Below are 27,290 nucleotides of genomic sequence, written 5' to 3' on the forward strand. Positions count from 1 at the left end.
TAGTAAACTGCTTTCAATGAAAATAGTGTTTAATTAAAAATATAATGCCATTTTTGTTTGTCTCATTTAGTAAATAATATGTATAACATATATCCAAATGGTGGAGCTATCATGTTTAAAGAAAATACAGTATTGTTAATGCATGCATTTGTTTTGCCTCTCTTCATCCAACTTTATAATTTTTTTTGTGTATGGAATTTAATTTCTGTTGGCAAAAACCTGTGTTTACATATAAATAACAATGAATGAATTTATGTTAAGCATGTTACTGCCAACAAACATAAAATAGAAATTTCCACTGAATTAGCAAAAATATGTTATTGTTTTGTCCATTTTATGAAAGTCAGAAATACTGTAGGGTATACACTACATACATAAATCCATTACAGTTCTCAATCAGATCTTTTTAAAGTATTTTTTCCTACAGCATGCTATAGCATATATTTGTTTTAAACTAGAAGGATCTCTGTCTCTTTATATCGGTGTCCATAAACGAAGTGTTATCAATCAAGATTTGATAGCGCCTTGCTCCAAACAGCAAACTTCTTGAATGGTGTGGTGTGCCTCAATGAATAAACACATTCTGTATAAAAGAAACATGATAAAGTTATTTATAGCCCATTATCATCAGGAGGCATTGCATTTTTTCTAATAGTGTACTATTTCATGCACATCTTTCATGACTTGTCCTAAGAAGCCCAGGACATTACTGTACAGTTTATCACTTTGGTAAAAACACAAGCCCACACTCCTTAAACATAAAAAAGAGGATTAAAGTATTCCAGAGGGGCTGATACCCTGGTTGACATCAGTAAAGAAATGGGTATTATACTAATTTCTTGAAAAATGAAACAAATTCTACTAACCCTTAAGAGTAACTTTCAAGGTGGGTGACAACATGTGACTGGCATCTGTCAATAAGGTAATTAACCAATCTATAATCTGTAAGTTTAAAATAAACAATCATCTTCCAATTTAAAATGTGTTATTCATATTATGATTATTATTAAACTGTTACACAATACATAACCTTTACCTTGTCAACTATTTGATTCCAAGGGTTTAGATTTAACAAATTTACAAGTGATGCTGGTAACTGAGCAACTAGTTCTTGACAGATAAAAACCTCCATTGATCTACATCCCACTGAACCATAATCTAAAACTATATCCTTTTCAGTATTAAACTCCAGTGGAACACTAAGGTTTGTGATGTTTGTTGGCGAAGACCAGGCAGTTACAGCTGCAGTGAATATCTTTATTAAAAATTGAACCGGCTGTGGTAAAAAAAACACTATTTATTATCTAACTGTGGTGAAGAAGAATTACATAAAGAAGGTGCAACAAGACTTCCTCTTGGTGTTTAGAAAGGAATATATTTATATTAAGCAGTTACAGTTACAGTAACTGTTCAGGCCTATGCCTATTGCTTGCTCCTGGCAAGATTGTACTTGATGACATGCCGAATAAATATTATTAACAAAAATAGTAGTTTCACCCTTGAAAAATTCCCATCATTCTTCGACCCTTCCTGTTTACAAGTTGCAACGTTGTGAATATGCCCCATTAGTTCCAATAACCAATTCAGGCGACTCAAACCATTTATTTGCTCATTGTTGATAGATGCAGACCTAGAGAGGCTGCTTAAAATATACCATAACAAAACCTGCTGTTCAGCCTCACTACAATTCATTGCCACATCTGTAAATAAATAATAAGGTACATTTATTTAGGTTCATATTTACAATAGAGTACTGTATGTTCAAAATAAACTGCTCAATACAAATACAAAAACATATTTTTTTTCTCTACTGAAAAGCACAAAATTATTTAAAACAATATTTACCAATACAAGGATTGAGCCAAACAAGTGGCTGTTTGCCCACTGTGTGTGACCTGATGAATGTTGACCTTATTAAGTTTTCCTCTGCTTCAGGAGAGGTCAACCTATCAATGACCTCAACAGGAAGTTGACAAACACATTCTGACAGCAAAATACATTGATAGTTCTATAGAAAATAAAAACATAAGACATAATAATATACAAAAAAAAAATGCCTATTTTTATATATAAGTTCAAGTTTTTATCACATGCAATGACATAGAATACACTATGTACCACATCACGTTGCTCACAAGAAGATATTAGCTTGTTTTAATGTGAAAAACTACTTAAAAATGTATTGTCCCCCTGAAAAAATAATTCTTTAAATGTTTGTTGTATGCCATTTTAATATAACATAAATAGTTATCCACTTTGACCAAAAATTGGATCGACAACAATTTATTTACCTGAAAAAAACCAGTAATTTAAAGCAAAAAAATTGTTGGTTGAATTTAACCATTTATTTTGTCATTTTATAAGTGAAAACATTATTTTTTTTCCCGTTTTTTTTTCCACGGAAGTGATTAACTTGATTAAAACTACAAAATAACCTATTCAAAGTCTGATTTAATCTTCATTTTTCATTTTTGGGGGACAATACATCTGTAAGATCTTCTGTGAGATCTTTCTCCATGCAAAATGGTCACATGTCACAAAAGCAAGCTGTTAATCCAATTCTATAATAATCTTGTTCATTTTTGTTTCATGCAACATTTTAATATGTTCGAACCTCCCAATAAAAAAATCTTTGAAAACCAAAAACTTTCTTTTGAAGCTCTTCATACCATTAAAATCACATTCAAAGAATACCAGAATTTGTAGAAAACTAAACATATTAGGCCATCCCAATGGCCTCTGTTATTGAGAGACTCGACTGAATGAAAACAAATTTTACCTCAATATTTCGTGGAAGTATAAAATAAATAGTTTCCACAGCTTGATAAAGTAGATATGTAACAGATTGTGGAGGGTCAGGTACTGCTAATGCTGCCTTTAATCCCTCCAGTACTGATGCACAAAGTGTAACAGTGACTGGACTGAAGTTGGTAAATGGTTCAAGTATGCTTGTGGCCAAGAAGAACTTTAGCTTGGCCAGGGGGATTGTTTTTATCAGAACTGGTAGTGACTTGTACAGGAGCTCCTTTTCTTTGGCCTGTAAAAACAGATTAACTTCTTATATACCCACTGTTAATATTTGCAAATTATATGAAATGATAGTGTGTAGCAACATTTCAAAATAAAAATGTTTCTCTGCTATTTACTTTTATAAAATAAGATCTACTAAACTCCATGAACTTTCCAGTTAAATACTAATAATAATAATATTGTTTACAATTACTGTATATCTAGTGTCTACTAGACTACAGTAGGTAATTGATTTGAAAAATATTATTGTATATCTACAATTTTTTAACCCATCTTGCTATGTGGGTGAATTCAATATGTATAATGTGAATAATGTCAAAGATTGTAGGCCTACAGTAGGTCATGTCTTCTTAATCGTACTTCTACTAGTTCTACTGTGTCATGTGTGGGACCCAAATTGTGGAATGACTTGAACTACGAATTAGGCTAGTTAGGGACGTAGGGGGACACAACTTATCAAGCTCTTTTGAGTTTTTATGTGTTTCCTTTTTATCTTATATTATGTATTCATTTATTGTTGTATTTTTTTTTATGTTTGATGAATAAAGAATTAGAACAAAGACACGTGATTGGGTATCGCCAGACATATACAAATAAATTATGCATATTCATAAGTTATTCAAAGTGTTTTTTTCTGATTTGTTTGCCATTACTGTACTATTTATAGTTTTAATAAAAAAAAATATATTTAAATGTCAATTGGCACAAATATAGACAATGCTTTACAGGGGCGGATCCAGCATTTTGTGAAAGGGGGAGCGCAACTGTAGAGAATCCAGACCAACTCAGGCGCACCATGGTTGGGGCTGAGTTGAGCCGATTTTGAAAATGTAAAACCTCTAGATGGTCAGAAATGGCACTCTCACGTTAAATAAATGTATTAAAAATTGATATTTTAAATATGAAAACTGAGGTACTAGCCTATTAAAGGGTGACATTTTCCCTATAGGCCCATTTTGAGTAAAAGCGTCACAACAGGGCGTTTCGCGCAAGTCAGCGTTTGCACGTACATGGCGGAAAAGGTGCTTTTTCAAGGAAGTCGACAGGACCTGTGGTGAAGAGAACTTTGTTAAATGACGCCCCAGATGGCCGGAAGAAATGGTACTCTCACACATAAAATTCATGATAAATGGCACCTCTAATTTGCAGGAAAAGACACTCTCATAATAATGTAGCATGCTACGAATGAGCAAAACGATCATACTTTTTCCCTCCAATAAACAGACGTGACTAATTACAGGACGATATAACATTTTGTTGCCGATTTCTTTCACTCAGTATTTAGTTTTGATTGCGTTCAAGTTCAATGCGAACATACATCTAGGGGAAGCCCCGAAAAAAGGCGCAAATTTAATGCTTATTATGGCTCAATATTTATTTACATCAATTTGTTGAAGAAATTAAATATATAAATATGTATCGATACAGTTGGGTGGGTGGCCTAGAAAAAAAATCGGTTGCTATAATGTATACTACATTACACAGTTACCACAGTTAGTGTACTGTAGGCCTACGATATTATTATTAACATATCCTCTATGATGATGATCTGTAGGTAACCACGGCGTTCCATTTGACGTATATACACTTTTATTTATGCTTGCTGACTGCCAGCGATCTAAACAATAGGTAGACCTACGCGGTTGAATGGCGGTGTCCCTTGTACGAATCGTTCGTGCCCCGAGTATGGGTACGATACACGTGTCAATATCATGTTACATCCAGGGACCAAATTGCGTTTATTTTTCAGGTGAAAATAGGCAATTCATTTCGCAACTCTTACAGACAGCAACGGATGGTGACCTCTAATAAAAAGTAAATTAGCACGGCGCTGAAACAATGTATTTTAATCAAAGGTGAAAGTACTTTACTCTTTTTTATGCTTCTTTTCCCTATTTTTTTCCCCTTATGGTAGGATAATTTTTTTTTTTCCAGATTTATAGGGGGCGTGCGGAGGGTACGCCCCCACCCCCCCTGGATCCGCCACTGCTTTAGTATTTTACAGTTATACGTAGGTCCACAAATATGGATGGGTAGGCCTAATTTTATAAATGCTAAATCCTTTTTTTTTTTTGATACATTTTAAAGATATTTCAAAAAATGATTTTAGAACTAAATAATGTTATTATAAATCTATATTCATTTCTGAATGTTTTAGCTTTTTTGTTGGAGTGGCACGCCTAAATCAGAAGAATCACAATATTTAGGCATTGGTCCTGATGCAACACTGGTTATATTCACTCCTTGGCGCAATCGATCAAGCTATTTTTTCTCTGTATGTTTGTATAAATGTCTAAATGGCCCATTGGAAATGAATGTTCTTGATCATGTAATTAGAATGTACTCCCCTGTAATGTGTTAAATAATGACGAGCCTGTCCAAGCAGTTAGAAATAGCGATGCACTTGGTGAAGATACACATTCCCTCAATGCCAACTGCAGACACAAAACATGCACTGAGGTCCCTAGTAAAAAAACAATTACATTTACTGAAGTTACACAGCATTGTTGTGTTTTCATTATTATCTGCCTGAAATTCATGTTAAATACTCATCATCATTGTACTGCTTCTCCAGCTGTATTTAAATAGTGACATTTGTAGTTGTTACTACTGTATATCAAAATAAATATATATATAAAATAAAACAAAAAAACATTACCAAATGCAAGCCTCTTAATTGGTGATAGTACCCCAGCCCAATTGAGGGGTGGCAGAACAGTTTCGCACCCCTGCCAAAGTGCTTTCATAAGTACTTCTAATCTAGCTGGTAACAGGCCTTCAGATCCAAGCTTGCCTGCTTCAATCAACATGTCAATTGCACTTCGTAGAATACTTGATTCTGGAAGTTGGTTGTAAGTTGTTGAAGCTGAAAGAAAATTATATTATGTTACTGTATCTATACATTAATGCTACTAAATTTTTCGCATAATTTTTGAAGGGATAGTGTATAACAAAATAAATGGCCGTAAAATAGTTAATTTTATTCTTGATACAATTTATTATTAGTACTTTTAAGTACTTATAAGTACTTTTATCAGAGTGCGCTTTGCAAGGTGCAGATGCGTGAACAACTAGTTCAACAACCAATCGGTTCAACGAATTTGTAAAAAATGTCATCTTTATTGACTATGTGGCATTACTTCAATTAAATTGAATTATTACTATACCTGAAACCATTGACGGCGTGGACAGTGTTACCAAATAAACATAGCCTAGAAACCAGGAAGATTGACTCTGTAAGGTCATATCAGAATTGTCATTCATCAGCTGTAATGCAATTATTTATTATAATAAATCATTACAATGTATTACATTGCTGTGAGTGAGTCTATGGTTCTTTTAGTTTTATTATTTTTCTTTAATGTACTTAAAGTCAGATATATTTTCAAAAATGTTCTAAATGTATATTTACAAGTATGATTTGCTTAACAAGATTAGTTGTTTTTGCATTGATGTCAGCAGGTAAAGTGGATTCTGAGATACCATACACAAGAGCACCTGGGCCAGCTAATAATGCTGATAGTCCATTCATTGCTGCAAGCCTTTCTGGTGTTCCAATAGTCTTTAAAGGAAAATAAATATATAAATTCAATCACAAATTTTAACGTGGATGCCAGTGGATATTATACTACTGTACTATATTACCAATTGTACAAAAAAAATGTACTGTAAATTATTTTTTTCCATACACATCCAACATAGGATTGCCATACAGGATAGATAAACTATATCATGCTTATATTAAATGTCTCACTGTGCAATGTAATGCAATATTAACAGGTTTTAACTGCACAGTGTTCTAATTGATGGCAGCTCATTTACCTTTTTCATATCTATATTAATAAACAGCTTTATACCTTATCTTCGACTCTGTCAAACCAAACTGTGCACACCTTGTTGTAACATTCAACAACCTGTGGATAATCAGCCCTGAGCAAGCTATGTAGCAGTAAACCCAGACCTAATGAGAACATACTGGATGTCTCATGACTAGATTGAAGTGAAAGCATTTTGGTAACCACATCCAGTACAACATCCTTTGAGGCAAGATTGGCAGCAAAGAGAGATGCTGTTACACAGCTGATGCACATTAACAAACCCTGAAATATAACAAGCAAATAATATGAATAAGGGACAATGAAAAATAAAAAGAAGAAATGCAAACGATTTAAACCTCATCGGGCCTCATTATATGGAGGTTTAGTGTACATGTTTACTTCTTCAAATTATTCAAAGCCAATCAGCAATGAATGACACATACACGCACACACACACACACAGGTATTGAACCTATGCCTCTCACAAGCAAGCCTGATTCCCTTACTCTACAGCATATCACCAAAGTTATTTTGTACATACCTGGTTTAGATTGTTTTCATCACTGTCTAGCCTGGACTTGAGTTTACCAAACACAGAGGAGAGATGCACTCTAGTTTGTGTCGATCCATCATGACACATTCCCACCAATGCTAACATAAGGCCTAGGTAATTTCCAACGTTTTCCATATCATTCACGAGGCATAGTTCTTCAAGTCTGTCCAGTGCCTTCATTATCATTAGTTTTCCCTGTATTGGGTAACATAAAGTTAGATTCAATGCATTGGAAACAAAAATTTAACATTTAAAATAAAACTTTTGCAAAATCCAACAGCCTTGGGAATGTCCAAATTGTATGGTGTCTGGTTTAAACAAATAATTGTTATTTAGGGAAGAATTTAGAGCAGTCCAGTTTCGGGAGTGATGAAAAAATATAAAATATTTTGTTTGAATACTAAGTATTTGAGACAATAAATATTTAAAAATTTCCTTTAATTGGTATTCAAGAGATTGTTTTTAATTGTGGGTCTGGGTGTTTTAGCCTAAGTGTGATTGGTGTATAAGGCCACTATACTGTAGGCCTTACATGAAATATGATTTTTTTCCTCAACTTTATTGCCCCAGATTTATATTTTGTTTTGCAAACTCTGAAAATTAGTAAACTAAAGGTCTACTTACTTCTTGGTCAGTAACATCTATAAACCTTTCCTCATATAATGTTTTAAGAAGAAATCCAAGCCCTAGACTGACATGAGAAATCTGAGTGTCTGCCAGATCTTTCTGTGGTAACTCTGCACACAAACAGTCCACCATCTTGAATATCAACTCTGAGTGATTTGTTGTTAAAACAGGCACTAGAGTACACAGAGCCAATGAAGCACATGATTTTACCACAGGGCTTACAGACGATTGTCCTCGTCTCTCCGAAGATCTCTTAAAAATTCAAAAAATGATGAACAATGTAATAGCTTTGTTTTTCGATATTCATACAAGAACAGTATATCTGATGATTATATTATAAATCCAAAGGAAAATTACTGAAAAAATGACAATTCTGTGGGTATCAGTGGCTGGATCTCAATGAAGATACAAAATAAAAAAAGAAAAAGCTAAATCAAAAAAAGTAAAACAGTCAGAAAAATTAGCAGAGCTTTCGGGCAACACTAGCCCTTTATCAATGCAAGTGAGAGTACTTTGACAAAGTAGATATATTAGATTATATATATTTTTATCAAATACTAGGCTCTCTGAAAACTCCTGACATTTCTTGAGGTCAAAAAGGTCACAAATACTTTTTTACTATTAACACATTTCAAACACCAACATTCCTGTGACATATTACAAGGATATCTGGTATTTGGAGAGTTCAGTGTATATGGAACTTTTCTACTTACTAACCTGACACCATGAAAAAACTCGTTTTTTTGCTTTGTAGTTATTATTCACAAGACATAACAGAGTTTCTGCTACAGTCTCCAGCCAAAAGTTTTGACCCATGTGTTCAGGGGCATCCGATTGGTTTTTTTGTGCATCTGAGCCCAGACTGTTTGCATACTTGGTGCTTACACAGGCTAGCGATGCTAGGGCTAGGATTGAGTTTGCTTGAGAACTTGGATTTCCTCTAGATTAAAAAACAATGTCTCTATAATCATGGTTTTCATGATTCTGGATAGCTTATGATAAAAAAAGCTAGAAATGATCTGATAAAGGGTTTTGGCATCCATCCAAAAAAAATTGCAGTAAAGCCCATCCATTGGGACAGCTTTATTAGGGGGACTATATAAATCTGATTGATTGATTGATTGATTGATTTGGGACACTTTTATGTGAAATAAACATTAAGGCCAGCCCTTATTTGGAGGGCACTCATATTAAGGGTAAACGTTGGTCCCAAAGGTGTCCCTTAATAGAGGTTCTAATGTATGACTGATTTACCTGGCACAAGATTTGAGGATATCTGTTAGCTTATCACGTGTCCATAACCAGGCTATACTCTGTGCTGTTTCAAGATCATCATCCTCTTCATCACGGTGACCATGACTTTGTTGAATCTCGAGTTCTGCTTTCCTTCCCTAAAAAATAAAGTTTGTCATACATGATTGTTCTATAATGTGTTATCCACCAATTTTAAACAATAAATCATCATTTTGGGCTCAAGCTTACAGTATATCCTAAAGCTCTGTCTACGCTATCAAACTTTATGTAACAAAAAAATGTAATGTACCCAAATATGGTAGTGATATGACATCATCATGTCCATATATGGGCGCATCAAATTTTGTTGTCACATAAAGTTTGATAGTGTAGACAGAGCTTAAAATGATTAATGGGGAGACTAGGTAAATTGTATATGAGCTGTTGAGACAATAAAGTGAATTATCTCACCTCTAATATAGAAAAATAAGCCCTTTCCACAAAGTTCTTCCATGAAATTGGTAGATGCAGTGATTGGAACCATTCTGAGGATTGAATAGGTACCTGAGAAATCAAAAAAGAGTTTTGCTAAATTAAATATACTGAAATCTTCACTCAAGCAGTCTTAGTCATATGAAACAAAATCTTTCTTCTCAATGTCTACTACCAACACGTACAGTTAAAGAACCTTTATTTGCATACTATTGAATATTCTATTATTGGGTTTTTTGCCACTGAAAATATTATCTTGCTTTTTTTCCTTTGGAAGAAGGAACTTTAAATATGCATGACGTGCACTTTCAATTCGCACAAATAAATTAACATACTGTAGTAAAACATTCTTAATTCACCTCATTGACTAAAGTGGTCAGCATTTGCTGATAACCTCGTCCTGAGCTGGCAATATGGCGTCTTTCTACTTTTCCATCCCTGCCAGCACTATGTATAGACTCAAAGCAACACAACAACCCACCTAGAAAAGAAGAAAAAACAATTCAAATTTAAAGACAGAAAACTAATAACTAATTCGTGAAAGCAAAAATATAGCCGCGGTTTTCTTCAATAGGCTCGGAATTAAGTTTTAGTTCCATTAGTAAATGGAAAAATCAATACCTTGTTAGTTTAGTCCAATTGTAAATGGTGCAATCTAATAAAAGTTAAGATTTCTATAGCTGAATGCTGCCCTCTATTTATTTAGTACCTGCAAGGCCCGCCTTCAAGCCTGGTTGCTTATTCCGTTCATATTTGTTCTTAAGAATCCCAGAGATAGTAGAAACAGCCTTGTTGTCAGACTTCTCAATAATATCACTTGCATGATAGATACTCCGAGGTAAATCCTTCACTTCCTTTTGTACCATAGATGTTAAAAAACATCCAAAATCTGTAAAAAAAAATTTTTTTTAATGGCACATATTTTTGCATACAAATGTAGTTACACTCTAAAAGAGTGAAGATATCAAACATATAAATCTAATCAAAGTGACGTCATGATCAATAACAACAATAAAATCGTTGTATCATCACGATACAATTGCGCATACTAATAGACTTTGATTGGACTTAAACAAAGTTAAATCATTCATTTTTTAAAATTAAATTGTCTTTAATCACAAAGATCACCTACAATCTGTTAAACTTAAGAATTTAAAAAACTCTAGTAAATTTATGCAAGCATAAATTCTCAGAGAACAAATTCTTGCATACTGTATGATCCACCATATTCAATATTTAAAGAATAATTTCATATACAGAATTATAAAAACAAAACTATGAATGTTCATGGTAGCCTTATTTCTTGCAACAAACTGTACAACATAAAAATCTATGTAGCCTGCATTCTAGGCTTACTACCAGTACCACTATAGAAATTATTGATCTCTTGAAAAAGGGGCTAACAATAATTTCAACTAGAGTCAAGATTGACTCGAAATAGCGGGAACCTTCCATGACTACCTGGAGAGTTGGGATGTCTGCAAGATGCAAAGTAGGAAGGTTTAAAGGCTATCAGAGGCTGGAGAATTGGGATGTCTGCAAGAAGTAAAGTAGGAAGGTTTAAAGGCTATCAGAGGCTGCAGAGTTGGGATGTCTGCAAGAAGCAAAGTAGGAAGGTTAAAAGGCTATCAGAGGCCGCAGAGTTGGGATGTCTGCAAGAAGCAAGGTAGGAAGGTTTATAGGCTATCAGAGGCTGCAGAGTTGGGATGTCTGCAAGAAGCAAAGTAGGAAGGTTTAAAGGCTATCAGAGGCTGCAGAGTTGGGATGTCTGCAAGAAGAAAAGGAGGAAGGTTTAAAGGCAATATCTGTATAATAGTTCTAGGATGAATACTTTTTTGATTACCTTTGTTTTTTGTAGGAAAAAATGCAAATAGGCATTTATGCTATGCTTATGTATGTTATTGTATTTGTATATAACTGTGAATAAACTAGTGCTTGAAGTTGTCTTTCAATATTTTTTTTTTATATAACATAACATACATAATATAGATGTTTAACAACAATGATTCATTAAAACATTCAAAATGTATTCAATTAGTCACACAGGGGACAACCAAGAAAATGATAGTCAAGATAAAATATCATTGTTCATCAATTAATTTAATTCAAATAATTAACAAGTTTTTGACAGTGCATACATTGTGAAAATAACATCCTTAAAAATCATCTAATGTTCATTTAACTACAATAATGGTTTTATCATTAAAATAGTCATCGTCCTTTCCAACCATGGTCTATTTTATACAACACCCACATATAATATACAAATAATGAATGATTATGAGTGTAATGATACAAATAATGGCATGAGGTGAATGATGAAAGGTTATATATCAACGAGTCGATAGCAGAGTTGATATATAACCGTTCATCATTCACCAACTGTCATTATTTGTATCATTACACGAATATAAAACATTCATCATTTGTTTTATATAACATCTAAATAGATTCCTGTCATTTGAATAAAAAAAAAGGTAGGCCTACATTTGATTCACATTGATTAAAACAGTAACATTTGGTTTTAATAATTATATTAAATATTATTATTTATATGGATTTCATAAATATACCTACTGTTAGTGTTAATTATGTCAACAAACGACCAAACAAGGCTGGCAAGGCTGAAACGCCTAGGCCTAGCCTAATACTAACAGGCCTAGCTACGTAGGCCTAGGCTGAAAGACAGCAATATGAAACTTCGACAGGCAACTGAAACTCATTTAGGCTAATTATGTTTTTTCAACAATACCACGTCTTGAAGAAATGTTCTCATTAATTAATCAAAATCCTAAAAACGATCAAAGTTAATTTCAATGCTTTTTTGATCTAAATTAGTACATATCTCTCAAAAAATGTACATCCATCGCTAAACCAGTCATAACAATAACATTGGCGATGAAAGTACAAAATAGGTGGCGCTGTTGTTTTTCAAAAGCAATAGAATAAAAAATAAATGCATAAAAAAAAGTACTATTAAACGATAGTTTAATAGTGCATACTATTGCACGCCATGTGACCCACAATCGTCCAATCAAATGACAGGAATTTATTTAGGTGTTATATAAATACACAATATTTACCAGGCAATATGTCTTGGTCAACATGTAACAATAACTGCATGTAGCAGCATCCTGGGACATCAATATCTTCATCCTTATCATCTTCATTCTCCTCCTCATCATCTACCACCGGCCTATCTTTCTTAAGATTTGCAAGTTTCTGCCTTACATTCAAGGTAACCTACAATGAAATCAATTATTTATTTAAAGTTTGAAATTGTATGGAAAATTATGCGAAAATATTGTGAATAGTATGATGATTGGTGAATATGGTCACTGGATTCGAACACATGAGTCTGGGGTTGGTAGCAATAATGTTAAGCACCAAGATACTGTACCACAATTATATTAAACTTTTAAATAACAAAATAAACATGCAAAAGTGTAAATATGATTGGTGAAAACGGTCACTGGATTCGAACACATGAGTTACAGTGCCACTATATATTAAACTTTTAAACACATAATGACATGAAAAAATAAAATTCAAAATATTTTATGCAAAATTAATACAATGTACAATGTAATATAAAATAAACAACAATACTGTGGTTGATTTGATGATTTAAATAATATTTTTTTTTTATAAATATGGATTCCAATACAAATACTCTAACAGTAAGATATTGAAAAATAAGTATACAAATTAATTTTTAATGAAAAATATTTGTATTTGTTAAAAGACTGGTTTTCATAGAAATTGCACGTAATAGAAAATTGAATGCAAATTCTCTTGTGCAATAAAATTTGAACATTTTACCTCTTCAGGAAGGTCAGAAAGAGTAAACTCTTCCTGGTCAAACTTGGATAATGCCTTAAATGCAGCGCCAGAAACGGCAGCCTTTGGATTGGATGATAGTAACCATAGCAACTCAACAACATCACATCGAAATTCCTTAGAAGATAAACATTCTTCCTATTATTACTTTTTTAATAAAAACATAAAAGCATCATATTACTTTGTAGAAGCAATACCTTTGTAAATATATAAAGGTGGTAAATACTAATAATATTATTAACACACCTGAGTGACACACACTCGTAAAACCATACAAAAATACATGAACAGGTACAATAACACAATTAAAAATGTATTTGTAATGCACAAATGGAAGGAACTGAGAATAGTATTAAAACTTTTCTTTTGCAATGTTTGCATATATCTACAATAAAGCAATATTTGGTGCTGACTATGAATATACAAATACCTCATATTCTTCAGTATTGACCACAAGACTTGGAACAAGAGACAATAACTTGCAAAGGCTCACTTGAACCAGCATACTATGGATATAAACATAATATTACATATTAAGTTAAGTTAAGTATTTGGATTCCTACCTGTACAAGCATTTATCTATATATAAATTATGGTTAATTCTGACATAGGCGAGCACAATGCAAAAACTTCGGTACAAATCTCCGCCTTGGATACCTACCTTATCTATCTCAGATGTACCGCGAAACGTAGATTTGATAACATTAGTGTTCAGATCAACGCTATTGTTCCATATTTCTATCTTAGGAAGATATTATAAAGAGTTTTTTAACAACATTTATGATTTCAACAGTATATTTTCAACTCAATTTCAATTCTTCGCGGTCAAGTAATTTCCGGGTTTACAATAAGTTCACCTTCCAGCAACATGGTTTCAACTATTTTCTCTCTTTTATACACAAGGGAGCAGCTAAAATAATAGATTTGACCCTAAAGGTGACTGGAAACAGGCACTTTCCATCAATCAATACAGTGTCCCTTTGGAAGACGGAAGAAAAAAACAGATAGTAGGACTGGAGCTTAAGTTGGCCATTAGGCATAGCCATTTAAATTTTTGTTTATTTTAGGAACGGACCGCGCGTGTGAAAGGTACAGTAGTTAAAAAATAAAAATTATACTGCAAATTAATAAAGATCAAATTAAATATACGCCATAAAGAATCGGAATATATTGTGGGGAATAGTATTATAAAATTACATAGGGAGATTTGAGTGAAATCCCGATAGCTGAGTTTTATTAAGTAACCTGGCAGGAATAACTGTAGGCTATCTGTGTCCTGTTAGGACCGAGATGTCTGCCCATGTTGCAAGCCGTAATGTCTTCTTTCTTGGGCCGAAACGGCCCACTCTGTCATGTCAGTTAGTTTCAAAAGATGTTTAAAATAAATAATGTATTAATACTTATTAGGATGATATTTATTTGAATAAACGCCTCTCCAATAAAACATCACTTTGAATAATAATCCCCCACCCCCCCCCCACCCAATCCAACTATCTAATAAACGTCCATCTCATCCACATTTATAATTACACAATTATACTATTTGTAGTAGAATTCATCGCACTGTTATCTACAATTTACCAAGCATTTGTTATTCTTTTTTACCACTTTTCATATCTATTAGAGAATTTCATTTGATTATAAATGGTACCATAATATTTAAACTAAAAAATTAAACATATATCCCTCGAATAAGCACCTCCCTCAAATGAACTCCGCCTCCCCACCTCCGCCCTATAAGGGCCCTACCAAACAATAAAGACTATACTTTAAAATGTTATTAATCATCTAAGACACTGTGAAACAGAATAGTTTAGTTTTACGAATGTCAAGCATTTTCAATAATGTTAACCGACAGAAAACGTACAAGGAGAACATTATCATTCCGAGAACCATCGTCTACACTTCCTAGAGGGGGAGCGAGCGAAGCGAGCTCACCCTCTAGTGTAAAAAATGCAGAGTATTTCAATTATTTTTTTCAGGGGCACAATATACAATATCTTCTAATAGAGTCAGTCTAATTACCGAAAAAAAACCCGAAAAGAACCAAAAACAAACCGAAAACAAAATAAAAAAATTTAAATACTGAAAACAAATTTGTATAATATTTTTTTTAATGTTGCCTTCTACTGATGTGTGTTTCTAAAGCTAAGACCATGCAGAGAGAAAACCACGCGTGCAAAAGCCAAGGAAGACCCTACGAAATAGTAGTGTGCACAAAATACAACTCAAAATTTTACTGAATAGATTTTATTGTGAATCGTTATCGTGAGCTTGTTTTAAGTATACTTGTATATATAGTCCCTAATATTATCAATATTCTTAAAATATCATTTTTGTATTATTATCTTTTGAAATTCTACAATTAAATTGATCATCATTAACGTATTCACAATTAATGTGGGAGTACATGCATTGGTTTCTGGATCAAAAATCGAAAGATTAAAATCAAAATCTGTTTATAGATTCTGTAAGTAAATATACGGTGTTATCATTGAGTTTGTACAATTTTTAGTTGTATTTTGGGCACACTAACATTTCGTAGGGACTTCCTTGGCTTTTCCACATGCGGTCTTCTCTATGTCATGGTCTTAGCTTTAGAAACACCCATCAGTAGAGGGCGACGTTAAAAACAAATTATAAAAATTTGGTTTTGATATTTAGATTTTTTTTTATTTTGTATTCGGTTTGTTTTCGGTAATTAGACTGACCATCTTTAATAATACTTGATTGGTTTATTATATTTAACATGACCTACCGTTCATCATGTTGTAGTTTAGGTGACAGTAAGCCCCATGTTGATCTGATATCCACAACTTCAGCCTCACAAAGTGCAGCAACGCCTTCCAGAGCAAAGCTTGCTGGGATAGCATGATGACTTTCAGTATAGTCACTAAGAATAGTTGACAACAAATGCAGAAGATCGGGTCCATGTTGAAAAGGTCTGCAAAAATGCAATGTAATTGGTATTTTTAGACAAAAGGCCATCATGGTCAAAGGTCAATTAGAATTGCAATACATTTACATTCGCATTTATTTGACTGAGGCGCTTATTCGATCATTTATTCAATTCTATCTTTACATTCAAATAGCCTCCAAAATGGAAGAAAATCAAGAGGAAGAAAAACAATACTACGTAATGACAAACAAAATTTTAGAAAGTCCTGAGTAAAAGATTAAAATAATTGATGTGTGTCTTTCACATGTATCACCCAGTATCATAACACACATGTAAAATTTAGGGAATTTTCCTATGATAGGTCATATGTGGCTGGTCCGGAGATAAAGCATTCGGAATCGGGTAACATAAGACAAAATACCTTGTAATGCATATATCTCTCATAGTTGCCGTCTTTGCCAGTAACTCCTCATTGTACTCAAAAGATTTTGGTTGACTTTTTTGCATGTCAAAGGTCAACATTTTTTGAAGATGTGGAAAACATCGATCCTAAATAAGTAAAATTTTAAACAAACCAAAAAATAAATGGCAACAAAAATAGAAAACTGTCAGAGATAGTTTTTGCTAGGTTAAAAAAAAACTAATGTCGATGATGATAGCATAGATTCTACAGTCTGCTGACTAGTCTCACCCTGGTCCTTGAAATGTTTATGTTTTAATGGCTGCATTGTTTCTCATTACAAAAAACATTTTATTTTTGTATGAAATGAGACTTTTATTTGACATTTTTTTTAAAGCGTTACATTGACAGGAAAACATGCTTTAAGCGTGGTTCCCACTAGAACGCATCGCAGTATGAAGCAAGGTGCTGTATTGTGTAATCACAAGTGGGAACCGACGACACAATAGTGCTGCAAACATCGCAGGTTTGATTTCACGCAGACAGGGGAAAACACAATTATTAGAAGGGCATTTACTTACGTTGCGTAGATTGCGTTACATTGCGTTGGGTTGACAATACAATTCTACAACACTTAAAATGGCAGAAACAATACAACATATTCAACCCTACTTTTACAATTTATTACCTGAAGTTTCCATAATGCTGATAGTAACCTAATAGAAACAGGAAACATGTCTTGTGTTGCTCCGAGTGACTGAATCACCTTCAAGGCAGGTGAGATGTTATACCTGTGCGTAGCTGTTTGGGGGATGGCATTCAAAATGTGCATGGTGACTGGAGGCCGGTCTTCAACTCCAAGCAAGTATAGTAATAAAGTTAAAATTACAGGAGACTATGAAGCAAAATATAAACTGTCTATTATATACTATAATATTTAATACATTTTAAAAAACATTTGTTTACAGTACTTCCAAATTTGCAATAAATTGCTAATACCATCACTTCAGTTGGGTTTTTAGTGGGTGTTTGTTCGAGGGGGTGTAAAAAAACTAACATTTATTCCCAAAAACTACAATTCCCACTTAAATTATCTTTAGGGTAAGTTTCAGGTCACAGCAACACTAATCAGTGACTGCACCTGAACCTAAAGATAGTCTGACCTAGGAGCAAAAAGAAAGTACATACAGTATATCGCTGGTGTTATAAGATGGTGTTGGTGTTATTCTGGTGTATATCAGAGGGCTGTTATAAGCCAAAGGCTAGAGGGCGTCCTCCAGACTGAAAAGTGATTCCAACAGGAGGGGGAACCAATAAGATGGCGGCCGTAAATGTGTTCAAAAACATTATTTAATATAAAAAACAATAATCTAATATAATACATTAAGACCACATAAATTACACATATTCTTGTCAAAGCACAGTGAAGTTTTATAAAATTAAATATATTGTTAATTGCAATGGAATGAATAATTTCTTGGTAATCTAGCATTTTTTGTATACGAGGATCAAATGGAATGCGTTCACGTTTATACGCTTAACACGCTGCATTGTGTATTTAATAATTAAATATATTGTTAATCACAATGGAATGGAATTTCTTGGCAATCTAGCATTTTTTGTATACGTATAGAATGCGTTCGCGTTTATACACTTAACACGCTGCGTTGCGCATTGTTCTCGCGCAGATAGGCTCAACACAGTCGTATATTAGTGGGTACTGCGCATAGGGAATTTCTGATTGGTCAATTGCAGCCACTATCTTGTTGGTTCTCTCTCCTTGAAGAATCACTGTTTGAACTGCGATAACATTGGAGTTTGCAATCTAGCCTTCGGCTATAAAATCTTTGTAATATTTAGATATACTGTACCTTTGATGGATCCATTCTACCAATTACAAGTAATGTCTGAAGACATGCATCGACTTGCTCTTCCTGTCGCTTCAACAGAATGGATGCTATAGTCAATATTACATGATTAGAGACAGACTTAGTGGTCAATTTTGATTGAATCACTTTCAGCCAATCATGAACTATCAGGTCATTGCCATGAAGATGCAAAAGTAGGTTTGTGAATGTTTTAATGTCGGCATAAGAAGGACATACACTTATTGCAGATAGATTTTGTAGAGGTATATCAACCTTTGATGGATTCATATTACTATCATCTGATTTGTAGCTTTGAATTAGACTTAGGCAATAGCTGGCTTTCTTCTGAATCTTTGAAAATGGATCTCCATGTAGTGAAATTGAGAGAGGCGGGGAGGAAATCAGTTGAACAAGAGGGAAAACCAAAAATAAGGCAATGGGTTTGGTGATGTATGAATTTGAAAGAGCTTCTTCAACTGAAAAGACAAGTGTTACCAAAAAGAAAGTTATACTGTAGCTACAAAATACTTTTGACTAAACTCCTTCTCTATATAAAATATATCATTATTGTATTTTTAGAAAAACCATAGGTTAATAATATACCAATCATAGCCTGATTATAACAAGTTATGCAAAAAGAAAGATTTTGATCGCCACTAAAATGCAAAAACACTCACCAAACTCAAGTAATAATGAGAGTTCCTTTAATGAGGTCGCTTCCAATATCAACCAACCAATCAGTACAATAGTAGACTGAGGAAGGGAATTCCCCTTTGTTAGCTTCTGAAGAGTAACCAACAGATCAGAGGTATCCAGTCCAAGTTGTCTGACATGAAGGCATAGAGCTGTGACATAGTTTGATAGTTGTGGATATAGAGTGCACTCCTCATTGTCATGCCTGCTAGATAACAAGATGATTGAGAACTGGTCAATGAATGTAGTCATCTCTGCAACACATTGTGAAAGACAAATCTATAACAAAAAAATGTTTTTTTTCATTTTTTATATCACACCATCCAACAGAAAACACATAACTGGCAATTTTATTTTTATGAAAAGTATACAAGTTAAATTTTGTATCCTAATCCTATATATTATAATGGCACTAAGCCAAAATTTGTTCCTCTACCTCCTACTAAACCTTTTAATTCCCCTTTATCCATTAGTCTATATTATTAGAACGGCAAATTTGTATGAAAAATGTGTTTTTTAGACCAATTTCTTTGCAACTGCCGAAATCTGTGTTGGTTAAATCTCGGCCCACTTTTTGGCCGATATAATGTCTGACTAAAGGCCCGGTCACACCTAACCGATAACTATCGGACGTGAAATATCGGTCGTGACTTATCGTTCTCAATCGCGGTCACACTTCAACCGAAATCGTTTCGTTGTGATGACGCCCCCAACGGTTAGAAAAAGTTGTTGTATGTACGTAATTAAAGTTAAAATTACATGATGGCAGACGAGAGCGAAGAAGTACTTCTGATGTATTTGTTATTAAGAAGACAAAAACGTCGACAAAAAAGACGTAGATTGTGGGTACACCCAATCAATGAATCTAGGCCAATGTATGGGGAATTCCATACATTGTTCAGAGAATTGTCTTCTCATGAAGACAAATTTTATGAATACTTCAGAATGTCAGAGCAACAGTTCTATACTATTTTAGACTTGGTACGAGGTAAAATACAAAAGGAAGACACCTTCTTTAGAAAGAGTGTAAGTGCAAAGGAAAGGCTAGCAATATGTCTTAGGTAAGTATATAATTCTTAAATATAATAAATTAATTGAGCACTAATCATAATTAGTTAGTACTACAGGCCCCTAGCTAGAGCAGGCCTCTCTAGCGTCTAGGGTACAGTAGTACCTACTTTAGTAACAGCCTAGGCCTAGTAGTAGCAGTAAGCCTAATAGTAGTACTACTACTACAAGACTAGGGTGAGTTACTGTACAACTAATTATTATAGACCTAGGCCTAGACTACTACTGATCAGTAACCCCACATTTTCGGCATTAATATTGCTGTGAGATTATTTTGTTATTTTTTTTAAAAAATGAAATAAAAGTTAAGTAATAAATACTCAAACAAAGGAGACTCAACACTGGTTAATTCAAAATTAAAAAACGGTTATTTTAATTGCCTTCTTTGAAGTATTGCCAGCTAAATTAAAATATTTAAAATACTGCAATTTTAAAGATATTGTGTCATCCCGGAAAAATACAAGTTAATTTATTTTTCTCGTCAATGTTGTTAATGTACAAAAACAACATTTTTCAACAACCCGAAAGTGTTGTGGAACAATAATAATAATCAATTTATATACAATTATTTTTATAAAATAAAGTAAAATTTAACAATAAAATTCAAAACCTAAAACAAATACTCTATCTCAGCCTCATGAACCAATTTGTGAATTTTAAATCGGATGTCAGCCCTGGCCCTTTCAGGCAGTTTTCTTAAAATTTCAGCCATTGACAAAAAAAAACAATGAATGTCGTCCTTCTTGTTTTCTTTCTGATCTTCCAGATACTTCAAAATTGATTTGTCAATGTCAACACTGTCACTGTCATCTGGTAACTTTCTTTTTTTTGGTGTGGGTTTTTGTGTTGATGTGTGTGGCAAGTCTGGAATGTCCTCATCACTAATAATAATATTGCTTTTACTTAATTGTTCACTCGGACTATTGAGGTTACTTGAAGTCCTGAAATGAAAAACAATTGTTAATGGTCTACAGACTTATATTACCTTTGATGTGATATATACATTTGAACCACAGGCAAAATGTTCATTTGTTTAGTAAATATATTATGTTGTTTACTATTTATACAGAATTGAATTAATTATTATTATTAGATTTTACTTACTCTCTGTGTTGGATAAATGGTTTTAAAAAGGACAAGATGTCTTCGAATTTGTACTTCTTTATGTACTTTTTGGCATCTCCACTTTTAGATGCAGCTTTTCGTTTACTGCTGCTGTAAGCATCCCTGATGTTGGCCCATTTCTTGCGTGCCAAGTCTCCTTTAAATATAAAAAAAAGTGTAGTTTTAAAATAAACATTGAAAATATAAATATCATGTAAACAGCTACTGTAGTACAACTAATTAATAGTTACAATAAACATTATTTATCTATTTTTTTTGTGTTGAAACGTTATACAAATCAACTGTCAACACATTGCATACTGCACATTACATTTTAAAGTCAAGTAATAAATTAAAACCATTTATCTTTTTTTTTACAGATACTTGGCTACTGGAGACTCGTACAAAACTATTTCTTTTAGTTACAGAGTCGGAAAATCAACCATTGTCAACATTGTGCCTGAGGTGTGTGATGCTATTTGGCAATGCATGCACCCTCAATATATGCCTGTTCCAACAGAAAATGAATGGAAAGAAGTAGCAGCTGCATTCGAAACAAGGTGGCAGTTCCCAAACTGTGTTGGGGCAATAGATGGGAAACATGTTGTTATTCAAGCCCCACCAAATACAGGATCAACCTTCTTCAATTACAAAGGTACTTTTTCTGTAGTACTGATGGCTCTGGTAGATGCCATGTACCGTTTCATACTGATTGATGTTGGAGCATATGGTTCCCAAAGTGACGCTGGAATATTTGCAAAAAGTGCAATGGGCAAAGCGATACAAGCCCATCAATTGGCTTTTCCAGCTGATAAAGCATTGCCAAATGCACCAGAGCTTGGTAAAGTTCCCTATGTCATTGTTGGGGATGAGGCATTTCCACTGAAATCAAATATTATGAGACCTTATCCTGGCAGTGAACTTGATGACAGCAAACGAATATACAACTACAGACTTTCTAGAGCCCGGAGGATAGTGGAAAATGCATTTGGCATTTTGGCAGCAAGGTGGCGTGTCTACCAAAGGCGGATGCAATTACAGCAACACAATGTGGACAAAATAATCAAGGCTACATGTGTACTGCACAAATTTTTACAGAAGACGGGTGATATCAATGCACAAGTAGATGCTCAAAGGTCTGCACATCATAAAGTCATACAGAACCTGCGTTTAACAGGAAATCATGCCTCAAATGACGCAATAGCAGTCAGGCACACATTCAAAGAGTACTTTATGTCACCAGCGGGTGAAGTGCCATGGCAAAGGGATGCTTGTTTTGGCAAAGCAGTTTAATTATTCATAATGAAATAAAAGTAGATAAAATGAGAAACATTCAATATTATTAATTAATAATGTTATAATAATGCCTAACAAAAAATGGTTTATTTGCTGTAACATTGTGGGACGGTTGTAAAAAAGTTTTTTGTCATTAAATATGTTATGTTTAAAATAATTTCATATCATAGTAATATATTTTAGTTTTAAATTACATTTCAGAGTTGGGAAAAAACATCATTTTATTATTTTAATATATTTTAAATAATGATATGGCTTTGGTAAACTTGAATATATTTGTTAATGTTGTTGTTGAATAAAATCTATTGTGAAGGTTATTATGCAATATTACTATAGTACTAGCCTAGGCCTAGTATTGATATTCTATTAATTATTCGAGAGTAATAATATATTTGTTAATGTTGTAAATTTAATAAAATCTATTGTGAAGATTATTATGCAATATTACTATAGTACTAGGCCTAGCCTAGGCCTAGTAGTATTGATATTCTATTAATTATTCGAGAGGATTATAATATATTTGTTAATGTTGTAAATTTAATAAAAATCTATTGTGAAGATTATTATGCAATATTACTACTAGTATTTTTATTATTTTTCATTTCATAAACCATATTCTGTGGCCTACGCTTACTAGTTAGGCCAAGTTGGTCCACCAAATGATAATTGGTTCACTGCCCGCCGTAGTCGTACACGTGCGCGCGTGCTGACTGACATCTGCAGACTACTGTCTACTCTACATCACTAGGCTAGACCTAGAAGAAATTACAGACGCGCGCCTAGCCTGGAATAATAGCTGTTAGTTAATCACTTACCAGTCATTCCAACCCTCTCGCCAATCTCGTTCCATATATCATTTTTTTTAATTTTGTTTTTGTATTCGGCGTGTCCCTTGTCATACAGAACTGTGTTTAGTTGAACGTTCAAAATCAGTGTTTCCAAAACAACGTCTGATGTTGTGTCAGCCATCGCGCCACAGAGGAGGAGAGGAGAGGAGGAGTGGAGAAATTCACTGTTGATGACAGGTATGACGTACCATCATCTGATTGGCTAAAAACAAAATTATCGGGCGATACAAAAAAAAAATCGCTATAGAAGCCATTCGACCGATTTGGCTCCCGATGACCGTCTCGATTATCGCTCTAGTGTGACCGCCCCCGCTGTTATGCACTATACCGATATTTTGTATCGATATCGGTCTAAAATATCGGTAAGGTGTGACCGGGCCTTAAGAGAGGCTTCTAATTCCATTATGTTTTGTTGTTTTTTAGGAACTTTTAATTGTTCGTTTTATGTAATTTATTTTTAAGGAGTGTATGTCTAGAAGCAAGGAGGTACAAACAAGGAGGATGAAGTTGCAATCATATTTACTTCTTTCTAATTAGGCCTATTCAATGATATTAACATACTTTGGAAGCTTTTACAAAACATGACAATTTACCAGACGACTATGAAATATAGTATTATGTCCTATACCAAACATGATGATGGGAAAACTGACATAATAATATTAATCAATAAAATAATAAAATATTATTTAAATATACACAAACAAAACAAGAAACAAAGAGATGTATTAATAAAAATATATTAACAAGATTTTTTTTTTATGACTGTGTTTTCAAACATTCATTTTGAATACAGTTGAGCACTAATATTATTTGCGATGACTCTGCAAATTGGTATTTAAAATTGCTTGCTTTTAGAATTAAAACAAAATAGACACTGAAATATAAGAAGAATACAGTATGTCTATTAACATTATCTTCCTTTTAATATAAATGCTGTATAATGTACCTCTCGGCACTATACATCCATTTATATATTTGTGTATACTGTACTGCATTGTACTTTATTACAGTACTATCTTTTTGATTCCCGAACCTTAAAATCATTATATGATGGTGCTATTATTATATTTTTTTTATTTGTTTACAGTAATATCAAAGAAGTGCAGAATTTGTTTTATATAATTTTTTAATAGTATTTAATATATTTTATGGATATTTGTCTACCATGACCACATGAATTTCCCAGTGTGGGAGTGGGATAATAAAGTTTTTTTGAATTAAATTATTATAATTGGTGACCAAATTTCTTTAAAATCTCAGTAATTAATTTTTACAAACTGGTTTGTTAAATAAAGTTTTCACTTATATATATAGATAAAATAATATCTTACCTGTATCTTGGGAATGCATTGTAAAAAGAAGTTAACAATTGTTTTCTGAAATACTTTATCCATGCCATGGAAGCCTAGGGTACATTGCTGTAAAAGACTGCTGTAGAGGGAAGCTCTTAGACCAGCATATTCTGCCGTTTGTACAGGTTCTAAAAATACATATTTCAGAAATGGTTCCAACATTGGTATAATATACGGCTGTATGCTGAAACCAAAAAGAACTAGATATTAAATCGTTCATTTATGTTAAAATATGTGTGCAGAAATGATATAGCATGTTTACTCTTGATATATATACAGAGTGTAACAAATAATTGAAAAAGTAAAGTAGTAAGTACATTGAAGATCAGCTACATGAATGTTTGAAAATGAAAAAAATCCCAGTTTTTTTTTATAATATAATTTAAATTACCTTTTATCTGATGAGCTAAACAGATGTTGTACGTGATGAAATATTGTAGGCCAAGTGTTGGGACGACTGGTGAGGCAGGTAATTAAAGGGTGCGGAGGAGACCTGAAAAACATACAATGCATTGATAATTCCTGTACTGTACCTGTACGAAACTGTAGAGATATGGCATCAATAGATACCACCTTTTTACCATTTCAACAGGGACATTATTGTTTTGTGAATTTGTGAAATTTTAACAACAAAAAAACGAAATTGATTAAATGCTCAGAAATTGATCGAAAAATGCTTGGCAAATTTAATATTTAGGCACATATTGATTGATATTTGATTGATAAAAATAACTAGATAAGATAAGCATTTGTTACAAATATATACCGATTTTCCTGACAATTAATAGGCATGGTATAGGTACAATATGCCCATACCAATGGTGTGGGCATATTGTACATATAAACATACAAACCACAATTGGTAACTGAACTTTCCATACAATATAATTTACACTCACCTAATCTTATATGGATTATTATATTCCGTTTTCTTGCTTACAATTGTTTTGATTTGAAATACAAGAAGATTAACCAAAGCTTCCACAATACCAGACACATTGCATGCCGACGGATACACATTTAAGAAACCTCTAAAAACATCATCCATGTTCAAATGTGAACTAAGTACAAGTGAAGTGAGGGCGCTGCAACATGCATGACTCTGATAAGATGCTTCTACCTGACACTGGTCCCAAAGTAATTCAAGTTCTGGAAGCTGAAAAGTAATTTACAATAATAATTAATTACAGTAGAACCACTCCTTTGGAACACCTCTATTAATACAGTAGGACACTTTCCCATGTTTCAAACGAAGGGCAATAATAATGTTTTTTAATTGGTAACCCATGTTCAGGGAACACACCTATAAGGTATAACACTTTGTTTGGAGCCTATCTTATATCACTGTATTCAGTATTTATATGAAAACAAAAACTGGTTTATGGCACCTGTGTGTAAAGTATTAGTCATAGTACTTTCTGAACAAGTATCAGTACATGATCACACACAATACACACAGTAAAAAAACAACAAAAATAGGAAAGTACATATAAGATATAGAATGTCACTTGATGACTAAACCCTGTTTTTTTAAGGTATTGATTTGCAGGCTGCATAATAAAATATGAAATTGCACAGAAAAATACAGCATGTGTAATTATATCCCCAATAGCTCTATTTGGTGCTAATTCTTTTAAATATGAAGTTTTGAGTTTTAACTTTCAAACCTTTTTTAATTGTGATTCCTGAACACCTTCAGCCTCAGCTCTTGCTAGTCCGTTTATTATTAGACATTTTATTTTTTTAATAGCCGAATTTTGCACACCTCTGTTGTTAAATACAAGACGGTTTTTAAAATCTTCACTCATATTCAATCAATTAGGTTGTATTGAGCAACTGAAAACAAATTAATATTGAACAATTGTTTATATTCTACTTTGATTCATCATTCATGCCACATATTAGAAAACTAAAAATAAACTAAAAATACTAATTTTACATCCATGGTTGCCCGTGCATACAGTACAATTAGGACCTCATTAATAATGTTTTAGTCTCAACGATTATAAGCAACGTCTTAGTTAAGTCGAAGATGCTCTCCAGGTGGAATGCCATCCTGAGATGAGTAGTAGTAATAATAGTCTTATTATTTTATTTCATTTATATGTAATTTTTACTTTCTATGGACTAGAGAATCTGAAATAAAAGATTGAATGAATAATATTA

General features: G+C 33.2%; 2 protein-coding genes across 2 annotated transcripts; both read right to left on the reverse strand.

The window, feature by feature from the left end:
- Positions 1 to 11: 11 nt before the first annotated feature.
- Positions 12 to 26,962, reverse strand: LOC144854684 (focadhesin-like). Its single transcript, XM_078712625.1, has 30 exons — positions 26,792 to 26,962; positions 26,024 to 26,280; positions 25,516 to 25,617; positions 25,104 to 25,308; positions 19,438 to 19,732; positions 18,764 to 19,236; positions 17,581 to 17,787; positions 16,914 to 17,041; positions 16,352 to 16,537; positions 14,024 to 14,099; positions 13,576 to 13,710; positions 12,837 to 12,996; positions 10,463 to 10,642; positions 10,113 to 10,234; positions 9,733 to 9,825; positions 9,283 to 9,419; positions 8,746 to 8,968; positions 8,026 to 8,280; positions 7,390 to 7,596; positions 6,888 to 7,130; positions 6,443 to 6,592; positions 6,198 to 6,297; positions 5,690 to 5,896; positions 5,378 to 5,494; positions 2,780 to 3,036; positions 1,846 to 2,008; positions 1,498 to 1,700; positions 1,037 to 1,276; positions 867 to 942; positions 12 to 583 (listed from the first exon to the last, which is right to left on the reverse strand). Exons 1-30 carry the CDS (start codon positions 26,930 to 26,932, stop codon positions 504 to 506), a joined length of 5,418 nt encoding a protein of 1,805 aa, XP_078568751.1. The 5' UTR covers positions 26,933 to 26,962; the 3' UTR covers positions 12 to 503.
- Positions 20,669 to 24,076, reverse strand: LOC144854685 (uncharacterized). Its single transcript, XM_078712626.1, has 3 exons — positions 23,737 to 24,076; positions 21,626 to 21,782; positions 20,669 to 21,462 (listed from the first exon to the last, which is right to left on the reverse strand). The coding sequence occupies exons 1-3, from the start codon at positions 23,888 to 23,890 to the stop codon at positions 21,132 to 21,134; spliced, it is 642 nt and encodes a 213-aa protein (XP_078568752.1). The 5' UTR covers positions 23,891 to 24,076; the 3' UTR covers positions 20,669 to 21,131.
- Positions 26,963 to 27,290: the final 328 nt, after the last annotated feature.

Source organism: Antedon bifida, chromosome 10, assembly GCF_963402885.1.
Source record: "Antedon bifida chromosome 10, ecAntBifi1.1, whole genome shotgun sequence".
NCBI lineage: Eukaryota > Metazoa > Echinodermata > Crinoidea > Comatulida > Antedonidae > Antedon > Antedon bifida.

Bases quoted from the DNA above. Each gene is read 5' to 3' on its own strand.
- LOC144854685 (XM_078712626.1), bottom strand. From the start codon at position 23,890: ATGGCTGACACAACATCAGACGTTGTTTTGGAAACACTGATTTTGAAC. The intron at 21,783-23,736 runs GTAAGTGATTAA...TTATATTTAAAG, and splicing joins CGAGAGGGTTGGAATGACTG to GAGACTTGGCACGCAAGAAA. The intron at 21,463-21,625 runs GTAAGTAAAATC...TTTTCATTTCAG, and splicing joins CCATTTATCCAACACAGAGA to GACTTCAAGTAACCTCAATA.
- LOC144854684 (XM_078712625.1), bottom strand. From the start codon at position 26,932: ATGAGTGAAGATTTTAAAAACCGTCTTGTATTTAACAACAGAGGTGTG. The intron at 26,281-26,791 runs GTTTGAAAGTTA...ATTACTTTTCAG, and splicing joins AGGAATCACAATTAAAAAAG to CTTCCAGAACTTGAATTACT. The intron at 584-866 runs GTTAGTAGAATT...TCTTTTATACAG, and splicing joins CTTGAAAGTTACTCTTAAGG to AATGTGTTTATTCATTGAGG.